Here is a 12,734-nt window from a genome sequence, read left to right as displayed (position 1 = left end):
ATCTCCACTGCCCCTCCCCCTCTGTGTGGTGTGAGCCCAGCCCTGTCTCTGCTCCAATGACACCACCACACTGCCATCAGCATCTGACGCAGCACAAGCATCACACATGCACACGCGCACACACTCGTACAATCCCACACATCCGCACTGCAGCGCTGTGCCTGGAGCTGAGGAACACGCCCACAAAAACCACTCCACAGATGCTTAAAAAAACATAGTTTGATTTGTACCAGGCTGTAGTGCAGTACGTTGGCCCACAAATACACACGCCATCAGGCATCGCACACATCTGTCAGTGCTGATGTTATGGTTTGTTCTTTTTTTAATCAATAAAATGTCAAAGTGATAGCAAAGTGTCCCTCACCTGTCTCTCCCCACAGGGTGTCAAAGTTATTGATCTGAGCCCTCTCCACCTCCTCTTCATCTTTCTCTGGCAGGTCCAGCAGGTAGGACACGATCTGGTGGAGAACGATATTCAACACGACAGAGATGAATGATTAGAGTTCACTCTAGCACGCCTTCATAAAGATGTTGAACACCGAGAAATAGGACAGAGAAGATCTTCATCCAAGCAGGTTATGGTTAAAGACCGGACGTCTTCTACATGAGAATTCTTTAAAACTTGTACTTCTTTCTCTTTCGTAGCCCTGGAGTAATTGAACTAACCCTCAGACGTTTTACTGCTGGCAGTTGTTCTATGATATACAGCAGTTTTGACTAACTTAGATAAAAAATAACAAAGTTAACTGACCACATTTAAAACTTTCCTTCAACTAAAGGTGCTTGAGCAACTGTGGAGATTAAAGTCACTGGAATGTTCTACAGACAATATATAAAAAAAGGTGCCGCAGTGTCTGGAGGTCAGAGGTCACTCCTTTACTGTTACTTCATGATGTCACTCAATATCACCATCTACAGTTCTGAAGAGTGAGTGCTGTCATTTCCCAGTTGAGGTCTGCCTCAGTAGAACATGATTACACAACCGCACATGACTCAATAGGGCAGTTGATTGACAGCTTTACTGTCCAATAGAATTCTCAATGCAACCATGATTGATTATCTATCATTCTGAGATAGAAACTCACCAATCAAACATCATTTTCTATTGAAACTACCAAATCAAGTCTGTCTATTAACCTCATTAACTGACACTGTCACTGCTGACAATAAAGTTAACCATGAGCCTCATTTCCATTATTCAACACTCATATTTGGGTATAATACTTGAACCCAGTACCTCTGTGTATCCCATACTGGCAGCAGCCACCAGGGCCTGCTGTACTGCGTGACTCTTGGTAAGTGACGGCTGTTGCTGGTTCTGTGGTGACTGTTGCTGCTGCTGTGTTCCTGTGCCCCACTCACACTGGATGAGGTACTTCACCACTTCCATGTGGCCCCTGAGGGCCGCATGTACCAAAGCGCACTGGCCATTTTTATCCAGGTGGTCAATCTGTTCACAGGATATGGAAATATGTGGGGACTGCAAACAAACACATGACGTGTAGAAAAGCGAGATCGTGATTGTAATTTCAAACCTTTGCTCTCCTACGACAAAGTGCAGTAACGATTGACATGTGGCCCCCAGCAGCAGCATAGGCCAGGGGTGTGAGGCCACTCTCAGAGGGGGCGTCAATAGAGGCACCAAACTCCAGCAGCAGGGCCACCATATCCATGTAGCCCAGGTGAGAATGGACACAAAGGACGGGGGCGTTGTTCAGCACCTCAGTGCGGTAGTTCACATTAGCACCGCCCATCATCAGCAGCCTGCTGACCTGCACACATAAGGAAAGGAAAGGAAAGTGAACTACTTGTTATTGTGACACAGCACAGAACCACACAACCACACAAGCACACAACCAAATGTGACTTCTGCCTATCACCAAAGTGAACAGTGGGCAGCTTTAAGTGTGTGGGGACGGAGCCATGCTCAGAGCACCTCAGTGGTAACTTGTCAGCTGGTGGACTCAAACCTGAAACCTTCCAGACCCAAGTCTGCTTCCTTAACCACTAAGCCCCCATAAGCAAGTCAAGTCAAGTTAAGTATGTCAGATAAAAAAAGTGAGAGCCCTGCACTTCACTTTTAGATTACTGACCTTAGATTCCTTTGAAACGTTTAGCATTAATTTAAAACATTTAGTTCTTATTTTAACCAAGTTTTCCCAACTGTGTTTTTTTTTAATTTTTTTTTTAAAACATCTACACTGTAGTTAAAAGCCAGATGAACATGAAGTTTAACTGTCTAATTTACCATTTATCCTCCCAAATAAATAAACAAATAGATAGAGTAGAAATATGTCAAATTGCATTCTTCATTTATATATAACTCATAAGTGCCATGTTGGTAGTGTGTACCTTGATGTTGGGAGTGTAGAGGTTTCGGAGTGAAGAAAGTGCAGCTGAAAGGCCCTCTGTGCTGTAGGATACCCACAGTCCTTGCAAGATGGAGGAGGAAACCCCCACTTTCTTGCTAAGACCCTAAAACAAAGTTCAGAATCATTAGCCCATGCTCGCTCCCTTCATGTTTGTGTGTTAATTATTGAGGTACATGGAGACACGTGCTGCATACCTTGAAGATATGTGCTTTAAGAATGTGATGGCCCAGTTCAATGGTCTGCTGTCTGTTCAGCTTATTCTCCTGACGAGAAAACCAGAAGGCCAGCAGGGTGTGACCGCTCCTGCAGGAACATCAGTGAAGAGTCGGACGGTCAGTCATCGGGTCATTTTGTCGTGTTTTCATTGACGTGCACATTCAAATAAAGCCATTGTTTTTAATTTAGTCAAATGATATCCCATAATATCAAACATGACTGCTGAGACTTTTATAGTCTCTGAACTCTGTTAGACAATGAAAAACCTATTTGCATGATGATTAACCAATTAACTCCACTGTGAGTCTGCAGCTCTCTGCATTACACAGAATTGTTATACGAGTAGATATTTTGTGACTTGTACCTTAAAGATTATTTTTCTTGACACACATTTTCAGGTAAACTGCATTAAAACAGACAATCTAAATATAGTATCATCACAAATGCTCCAGAATAAAACATTTGTCTTCTTAAAAATAAAGATCGTATTCTGTAGCTACTCATTTATTTAAAAAAAATGCATTTTACACAAAAAGTCAAAATGAAAAAAGATTTGAGTCTCATTGTTATGACAGGAGCATTCACCATGAGAGTAAAGATCTTTACATATAAAACATTATATGTAAAGATTTTAATTAAATTAAATTAATTCTTATTAATAAGAATAATTTAATTTAATATTTTAATAAGAACAGTGTCAGTCAAAAAGTATCAGTTCAGGAACAATTTCACTAAAATATTATTAAACTATTAAACTATTAAAGAATTCTGCTTCGTTGTGATGGTGTTACAGCAGAGTCCAGCTTCAGTCCAAACATCACAGACAGCACGGATCAATCAGGTCTAGTCTCACCTGGGGTCACAAAGGAACTTTGTCTTCTCTCCTTCCTCTCTCCAAATCAGCCACTCCCTGAAGGAGGGGTGGACAAACATCCTGGTGCCGTCCCTCCTCTTCACCAGGAACACTGACAGGTTGTCCACCCGTTGCTGGAAGTCCTCCCAGTCCAGCATGCCCTGCAGCCACAGACTCTCAGAAGTTGGACACTGTTCTGCATTTCAGTCTTCAAAACAAAGTCAGATCCAGAACGCAGCACTTTGGGAATGTGGGTCGGTAAATAAGACCTCTACCTCTACAGAAAGAGAACCAGGCTCTGCTTCATATCAACTCCCAAAGTGTAGACAAGAAGAACTGAGTTTGTTTCTTTGCTTAGTCCAGAGTTTGGTTAGTTGTTTTAAAAAGTTTACCGATTATTAATGCACCAGAGGATTATAAAGATTTAACCATCTTTTACTACTGGGGTTGGACCTGATGACCTTTTGCTGTAAGGCAGGAACACTAACCAGCCCTGCCTGATTTTCAGATTAAAACAATTCAAATGAAAACCCACCACTGTGCTGAACAATTGTTGTAAATTTTTCACAGTTTAGGTTCTCACATTTTGAGATTTCCATTTTTCCTCCTACGTTGGCAGCAGGTGCACTGCACAAAAGAGTTTCTTTCCTTTGTGCACCTTTAAAGTCTCCTTTAAAAGGAGTCAAAAACATATCACTTCAGCACTAAATGTGATAAAACCTAACTAAATCTGTTAAAACCCATATTTGACATTTGGGTCATTTGTGTGTGTGTTATGTATTGTATTTAAAATATATAATAAAGAAATAATTTTCTAGAAATGAAACCTGTCAAGTCTTAAGAAAACTGATTTAGATTTCACTGTCTGCAGGCCTGTACCAGTGACAGCTACTAACCTGCAGTGAACCAGCATTGGTGGCCTGATAAATCTGCTCATCTGTCAGTGGATGAAGCGAGGCCACGGCCACGTTGAGCAGAGGCAGCGCCCGCTCGAACGACGACTGCGTGGGGAAGCGCATGTTGCACTGCAGCAGGTAGACCTCGGCCAGGTTGACTGGGACCACCTGTGGAAACAGCAAACAGAGTGGGACGCCCCGAGTCAGGAAGAACCACGGGATCTGAATGATGCAGCGTGTTGGAGCAGCACATCCACAGCGTCTGAGAATGTGAATTTATTAGTTGTCATTCTTTTATGAAGCCTTGAAGCACTCCTGAATATATGAAATCAAATGACTTCTGGGCTGCGAGATGAAAAATACTTCATCACAAAGTGCACACTGAAGCCATTCAACGGCATTATTTATAAATAGCTGTTCAATTCTGACTATCAAAACATCTTATGAAACTGCCTACCGCTGTGAGCAGGTAAATAAACAATGCCTCTGCAACACAAGAATGTAGCAACACTGAGGTTATAGCAGACAATATAACACCAGTGTCCACGAAGTTACTTTATCAAATTCACACAAATCATTTTCAGTTTAGTGCTACATCCCATAAAGTCAATTTTATTGTCTCTGATGTTGAATAAAATGCAAAATGTGTTTTATTTTATTAACAGTTTCAGGGTTTTACAGACATTAATTAGGATATGCTGTATAAAAGAAAAGTCATAAAATGTTTAGTCTTGTAAATCCTTTTAGATTAAGTAAAGGCAGTGTTGCATTTACTGTCCTAGAAGAAAAACAAAGCTGTACTACAGCTCTCTGTCCCCTAAACTAAGCAGCTAGGTCGTTACCTTACCTTATAGCTAGAACTTTTAAGGACTAGGTAGCCCTTCTCAATGAGGTCAAAGGTGAGTTTGAGGTACAGGTAGGAGCCCTGACTTAGGGCCTTCAGGTGGGTGCTAAGCTTGCCAAACGTAGTGTTGTCCATTTTGCCGTTTAGTGAGATGTTGTTCTGGATTTCCAGACTGCTGTGGATGCGGTGCAGGATGTAGCCCTGCAGGTCCTGGTCAATGGCATCGTTCTCTTCGAAGCTGTCCAGGGAGATGCGGTGGAATGGCAGAGCGTTGGTGATCTCCTAGGACATGGTGTGAAATAAATCACCACTTTATTTTCTGCTGAATACATTGGAAAGAAGCAACACAAAGTTTTTCATTAGTCCAAAGGCACCTGTAATGTTGTTCTGACCGTGACCACCAGTTTGAGCCAGGGAGGGAACTTATTGATGGTTTTAGAGAGAAAGGACACAATGGTGTCACCGTAGTCTGGTTTGTGGAACTCAGCCTCGTTCAAACCATCGATGAGGATGATGAGGTCCTCCTCTGAGCTGATCTTCCTCTCTGAACAAGGACCACAAAGACAAAGACAGGAGGTAACAGTGTAGGGGGGAGGTCGGGGCATATGAAATAAAATCAAATCACATTTTTGACTAACATTATTATTTGATGTTTAATTTGGAATCAAGTCGCAGACCGGATTGGACAGGTCGGTGGGCCAGATTTAGCCTGCGAGCTGCCAATTGATAATCACTGGTTTAGAATGACAGTGATGATGATGATGGAAACGATCTGGACTTGGAGTCCCAGTGGTTTTTTGAGTATCAGAACACTCTTTAAATCACCAAGGTTTTATTCAGTACCATTACCAACTGTGCAAACAAAAAATACTGGTGTTCTAACAGAATGTCACATTTACAACAAGAACTCAAGAAACTCAGCCGCGATTTATGCAAATCATTTCTGAATAGATATTTTAAAATTCTCGCCATCAATTCCTAAAAGTCAGCTTCCCTTCCAACGCTCAGATGCTGCACAGTTCCAAACGTCCTCTGGCAAAAATCAACACAAAAACTTGGTGCCAAGTGCTCTGTGAAATATTTTATAGAGTTAAAAAAAAACTTCAGGCTTATCTCTTTGGCAGTGTGAGTGTGGATTTGGCCAATGCCAGGAGAACGTTACCTGCTAGACTGCACTGTGCTGACTGTAAAGTTCAGTTGGAGGAGAAAAACTGATCTGGTGTTGTCTTTTGGGATTGGCACGAGTCTCTGGAGTTCACTGAAGTTAAATCAATTTTATGCTCTCATCTTTACGGGAACATTTTGGAGAATATACTCGTCCGCTCCAGCATGACTGTTTCAGTGACATCATTTTGAAGGAACTAATTGTAAGATTTCAAGCCATGTCCTTTTATTTGGTTTCTATTAACCGGGAGCTTTTCTAGATGAAAGGACACAGGAAAAAATTCATAAAGAGAGCCAAACTGCTTAAGAAAACCTTCCAAAAAATCGGAAAAAAAAGGTTGTTCACACAGTGAAAGTTTAAAACAGTGGGGGAGACGTTAAAACTTCAGCTACTCTGTGAAGAAACCTTGGATGAAATAATTTAGATTCCTAATCCAAGATCAACCCATCCCAGCAGTAGTGAAGGAGTCTCACCTTTGTAAAGTGCGTCCAGCGGCTCCAGGACGCCCCTCCTGAAGGAGGCCAGTGGATCCTGGACGCAGGAGCGCAGACTCAGGACGCTCTGGAGGTGCGGCTCCCTCAGCAGCTGCTCCCTGTACGCCACCAGGTGGGGGGAGCGACACAGAAGGGCTGCGACATTGTGCACAAACTCAGGCACCAGGCAGGTGTAGGCGTTATCTGCCTGACAGTAGTGATAGGCCACCACCTGGGGGGGACAGAGAGTCGTGGAGGCGATTAGAGGCAGGTCAGTGAAAGACAGAACAGTGGGAGAACTGAGGGTGTAGCCACAGAGACTGGAGATCAGTGTTAAGAGGCATGAGAGTCAAATGACACAGTTTCAGAATCGTTTTTTCAGGGCTCTGCTGGTTTCCTACAACTCATCTGAGGATGATTCAGCTTCATGCTGGTTGATCGCAGTCTAATGGAACATAATACTTCTGGTTACGCTGCACGGCTTTTTGCCTTTAATAATTCATGGCTTCCGGCTGCCAGGAGAGGCTCAGGGCGAGCTCATGTGTGAGATGAGCCAGTCACAAAGGAGTCAAGTGTTAAACTGTCACATTTCACAGCTACCATACTGTATGAACATGGAGCAAATGAATGATTAAGTAGAAAGATGCATGAATGAGAAGCTGGCATAAGGAAGTGGGCTGACTGAGGAGCAGCAGTGGGACTGACCACACGCCTCCAAGATCACAACGAAGTTGGTTTTACATTGGCGTTGGCAGCGATCAGATAATAGAGAGACAGAACCAAAAGACTCAGGCAGGGACTCATCGAAAATCAAACGCTAATTTTTTTGGTCACATTGGAATAAAGGCCTTTGAAACAAAAGGGGTGAAAAAGGGAGCGAGCTCAATTATTAATGCACAGAGTTAACAAGATCTAATAGCGTGGCTGGGAAATGGCTTTCTGCAGGTATAAATATTTCATGAGGCTCCCCGGCAAAGTTGTTTTTTCTTTTTTAAACACATCTGCATAATACATCAGGCTAGCAGTGAGGATGCAGATGGCGAGCAGCGGGGGGACAGGGAGGGGGCAAGGTGCAACAGCAAACAGGAAGGAGATTGAGAGAAAGTGTCACTTTCACACGTCACGCAGGTTGACATTTACAAGTTACGTAATACATAAAGAATACGCAGCGCAGTAAAAATAGGATGGCAAACAAAAATGATCTGTGGGAGTCAGTGATGATCTGGAGCTGCAGCTGAAGTAGCTGAAGTGTGGATTTCTCTACAAGGGTGAGAAACTGTGTGGTATCTGACTCAAGGATCCACCATGAATTCAAAGTACCAAAAAACACCGTTTCTTTAGTTCAAAGACTTCAATGTTAGGATTTATAGGTAAATCTATGGAAATATTCCAACTTTAAGGCAAACATATGTAACATTTAGTTGTTGTGAGTAAAGGGCAGACAACTGACTGGTAACAGGGAAAATCTTCTGAAAATAAAACAAAATATGAACAGCATAATGTATTACAATTAAACATATATTTCACACTTCAGGTCAGCTCTAAAACTAAATTTAATTTATATTTAATTTTAATTTAAAATGTTGCAAGTATTCTGAAGACAGAATTATTTAAATTGAATTATCATTATGAGTAAAAGTAGTTTGTTGAAAGTCAAAAAACTTTGACCTTACAGATGGAATATTTAAATGGTCCTACTGGTTGGCCTACTTCTACTTCCTGTGTTATCACTAACTGTGAAATCGAAAGCACACTGAACTTTTCAGTTTTGCAGATTTTTCAGCTGAGAAACTCTCAAATGCTGTACAGATAAGTTGAGCAATTTAGTAGTGGAAATTGATAAAGGAGGAAAAAAGGCACACGAATGATGAGCGAGTTTCCATTTAACACTGCGATGAGAGCAATGGGGGGAAAGTGAGATGTGGGGAGGTAGTGATGAGGCTAAGTGCTTTGGGATTGTGCACTTATCTTCTCATAAAGCTGGGTAATCAAATCAGAGCTGAGGATTTCATATTAAAATCTCCAGCAGCAGGATTATTTTTAGACTGTATGGTTGAAAAATGAATTGAATTTGCACTTGTAAATGTGAGGAAAAAAAACAAGTGTTCCACCTACATTCTGCTAGAAGTTTGGAGAGTGGCTTTGTGTGTGTGTGTGTTTGCATATGTGGTCACAGGAACCTGAGATGCCAGCCTCCTCATGGATTCTTCCTGACGTCGCCTCATCTCAGGGGTCCCCGGACAGCTGCCTCCTCCCAGGGTGCCGTGCGTGGGCTGGGGCTGGGTGAGAGGAAGCCCCTCTCCATCTGGACACCACAAGATAAGTCACCATCAACAGAGACGGCTCTGAGTTGCGTAACAATCACTGTACACACAGTAAAAATCTAGATGGAAACTGATGCTTACGTTTGGGTGAGGCCTGTGGGCTGTCGGAGGCGATCTGTCTCATACGTGTGCCGTGGCAGCTGAGAGCCACCAGACGGGAGATGATGGCGGTCTTGCCGAAGCCGATGTTCCCCACCACCACCACGCCTTGGTTGGTGCTGATGTTGGGGCTGTTGAGGTGGGCGTCGATCTCCTGGAAGAGCCACTCCCGGCCGGTGAAGACAGAGTCCATGGTGATGCTGGGCACCTCGAACAGCAGAGGTTTGAGGGCGATGTCTTGAGGCCGATATGGAGCGAATCGCACTGTAGGGTGAAAGAACGACGGTGAGAAGCCTGACAGCAGCGTACAGCTGAGGACTTCATCTTTAGACTTAATTAATTCACCCAAAATCTACCTAGTTTAGAGAGTTAAAAGTTTTCTAAGGGTTTGTGAAGATTCTAAATGAAGTAAGGCTAATACACTGACCTAACCACTGGTCTATGACCTTGGAATTTAGGGAAGTACTTGTAGTAGTGTAAACTTACAATAGTTCCAGTCAAACTTAGCTGCAAAAATGTATTTCTCTGTGTAAAAAAACCCCAAAGAAAATTCCTTAAAATTGTATTTTTTATAATAATAATAACAACAACAACAATAATAATGTCTTACTGTATTATTTTACATTTTACAGTTTATAACTTTAAATGTTTTTGAACATAAACAAAGCAAGGTTCTGTTTGTACATTTCCTGACATTATCGTTAACTGACCTGGTCGACTAACAATTTTATTTTTTCAGTTGTTATAAATTAGTTGAATCTTAGCTGTAGCCTTCTTGGAGATGTCTTAATGGTTTTACACCGATTCACACAGCTGTACAAAAAAATTAGCTGTAGGTTAAAGGAGCGACTGCTTTCCCCACTGAAGACTTTTTTAGTCACTAGGGGGAGTCCTCTAGAGGATGGGCATCCTTACAGTACAACATATGGACCATTAAAGACTAATGAGGGTAAAATGAATGTGGTGTGACATAGTCAATGTAATATTTAGTCTGTTGGTTCTGGGCCTCGTCCTTTAAATTGATCTGAGCTGTGAGGTTAAAAAATCTGCACGTCTCTCTCTCTCTATCTCTCTCTCGCTTTCTCTGTCTATTTATACTGTGCATAATTTCTTTAAATGTTATTTCAGCGTAGAGTAATTACACCACATTTCAAATGTGAGCAAGCGAGCAGAACAAGCCGCCTGGTGCAACAAACAAAAGACAAAGTAACTTACGTGACTGCGATTGCCAGGCATGGCTGTTATTTGCAGAAGCTGAGACGAAGAGCAAACAAAAAGGCAGGATGAGGGAGGGATTGGAGGAGAGAAAGACAGAGGCAGTGAGCACAGGAATGGGCACTGGCAGCTGTTTGCCCAAGCACGGTGCAATGAAACAATAGCAGTGAGCAGCGATAGCATCAGCACATAATTACAACAGACACAGTGGGCTGAGTGGGTCCATTATTAATTGAAATTCTTTGGATTACACTGAGAGCATTTCTCTGCATGTCTGCAAGGTTAGGGTTGGATAAGGTTTGTACTTTTGGGAGAACTCTAATTGGTTCCAGTGTGTCAGAAGAGATCAATCAATCCCCATAAAAGGAATTGTATTCAGCAGCAGCAGCAGTAGTAGTAGTAGTAGTAATTTAAAACTGTGATGTGAGGCTGCCAAATTGACTCCACCGCCTGCTGTGTGTGAATTACAGGCCTTAGCATACTGTGATCTACACCTGCACAGACCAATCACAAAGACTGGACATCTTTTAAAATGAGCCAGAGCTAAATCAAAATTTCATCACTGTCTTTCTCTTGGTTTCTTGCGCAGGTTTAGGTACTGCTCAGTGTGCAGCGAGGGAAAGCTGCTGGTCAGATGATCACTATTGCGGTATCATTTCACACTCCGCAGCACATCAGCAATAAACCCCACTGTGAGTCAGAGCTGCGTGTATCATATACTAGACTGGCAGGATTTGACGCCGAGAAATGACTGAATTTTCATGTGTCGGCAGAAATTTCTCCACAAACCGCCGCCACAGCGCAGCAAAACACATCTATCAGAGGGCATTGAGGGACAGTGAGTGTTGCACCAAAGCTGCAGCGCTTCTACACTAAACATTACAATATGTAAAGAGCTGTTTTCAGAAAAGTTGGTACAGTCCACGCTAATTCAGTTAAACCCTGATTCCACAGGCAAAAAAAAGTAACTGCCAAAAGTCTGCTTTAAAAACAGAGACACAAACAGGAAATGTTCCCTGCATCATATTCCAAAAAGTTGACACAGAGGCAACATCCGATTAAAAAAGTCAGAATAAATAAACCCTGGTCAGTTAGCTGGTCAGCTGGACACCAGCTGCGATGTGAAAACAAGGTTCAGTCAAGGCTGAAACCTGAACCTCAATGGAGAACTGAAGGTCAGTTTTCAACTCCAGCTGAGCAACAATCTTTTTAATCTTGGTTTTTAGTCCTGTCTTTGCCCTATTGACTTACACATAAAGGTTTTTAATTTTACAGCTTTTTAAAAACTTCTCTGGATGTACTTTCATCACACGTTTCTGTCTTCAGAAGTGAAAATTATAGTATTCCAAATGAAATGAATAGAAATGCCCAGAAAACCAACACCACTCTACACACCACATACTGTATCCAATCAGCAAAAGCAGTCGACGTAAGTCAAAGTGTGTGAAAAGCTTTTCTCAGTTAGGTGAGCACAAAGCCAGTGCTGCTACAGTGAGCTCTGAGCCAGCTGCAGCACAATGTAATAAAAGACATTTCATCCATACTCCCTAGTCAGATTATTTTAGTGCCAACTCTCCACAAACACACGCACACACACGCACGACGTGAGGCGACTGACTACTCTATGATGTCTCTGCTCCACAAACTGATGAAATATTCCTGGGATTTTATGTAATGAACCTGACGCAACTGCACTGATGGAAAATGCAAAGTATTTCTGCAACAATCCCATTTATCATTCCCTGGACCCCTGAAGTACGAGGCTAAATACACACAGATACTCTGATTTAAGTGTCACTAATTCAATTATCGTGTGGGTGAGTGGACGCCAAACGTGCCCATAAAGATTCTCACTTCCCTGTGGAGCTACAAAAACAAACTCTCAGCCCAAAGGGCATCATTCTGCAAATGACAGGCAGGACTGCACCTCCTGCACATGCAGTCGTGCCATGTCTACTGCTCCTCTGAGTCAGGTGTTCCTGGAAAACATGGCAGCCATGTTGTGAATGAGAGGCATGGGAGTAGATTCCAAAAGGGTGAAAGCAGATTTGTATTTGTGATGGATGGATGGATGATTAATGGATGGATGGATGGATGGATGGCATCACTGCCCCCTCCTTTGCCACCATCCTTCCACAGCCAGACGATGAAACATCACAGACATTTTAATTATGCACCAGGTGAAAATGACTCATGAAGGCCTTTAAAAAACAGGTGGAGGAGGAAGAGGTGACGTAGAGGAGAAGAGAAAGACAGGGAAGAAGTGGGATGGGAGGA

At 42.5% G+C, this 12,734-nt stretch overlaps 1 protein-coding gene across 10 annotated transcripts in view; it reads right to left on the bottom strand.

Moving 5' to 3' along the window:
• Nucleotides 1-12,734, bottom strand: part of tanc2b (tetratricopeptide repeat, ankyrin repeat and coiled-coil containing 2b) — a 115,702-nt gene that overhangs the window by 12,574 nt on the left and 90,394 nt on the right. For 7 of the 10 annotated variants that reach the window (XM_017034114.2, XM_017034115.2, XM_017034118.2 and 4 more), the window contains 13 exons: nt 10,458-10,496; nt 9,225-9,506; nt 9,000-9,124; nt 6,820-7,051; nt 5,556-5,725; nt 5,185-5,463; nt 4,338-4,505; nt 3,442-3,602; nt 2,567-2,675; nt 2,353-2,475; nt 1,536-1,772; nt 1,238-1,450; nt 365-458 (listed from right to left, as the gene is read on the bottom strand). In XM_017034114.2, the coding sequence (XP_016889603.1) occupies nt 365-458; nt 1,238-1,450; nt 1,536-1,772; nt 2,353-2,475; nt 2,567-2,675; nt 3,442-3,602; nt 4,338-4,505; nt 5,185-5,463; nt 5,556-5,725; nt 6,820-7,051; nt 9,000-9,124; nt 9,225-9,506; nt 10,458-10,496 (2,232 nt within the window). The remainder of the gene's footprint in view (nt 1-364; nt 459-1,237; nt 1,451-1,535; nt 1,773-2,352; nt 2,476-2,566; nt 2,676-3,441; nt 3,603-4,337; nt 4,506-5,184; nt 5,464-5,555; nt 5,726-6,819; nt 7,052-8,999; nt 9,125-9,224; nt 9,507-10,457; nt 10,497-12,734) is intronic. The other 3 variants (XM_017034116.2, XM_017034117.2, XM_025057950.1) reach the window with 1 other exon arrangement.

Source organism: Cynoglossus semilaevis, chromosome 8 (assembly GCF_000523025.1).
Source record: "Cynoglossus semilaevis isolate Cse_v1.0 chromosome 8, Cse_v1.0, whole genome shotgun sequence".
Classification (NCBI taxonomy): domain Eukaryota; kingdom Metazoa; phylum Chordata; class Actinopteri; order Pleuronectiformes; family Cynoglossidae; genus Cynoglossus; species Cynoglossus semilaevis.
This window is presented reverse-complemented; position numbering and strand designations above follow the sequence as displayed.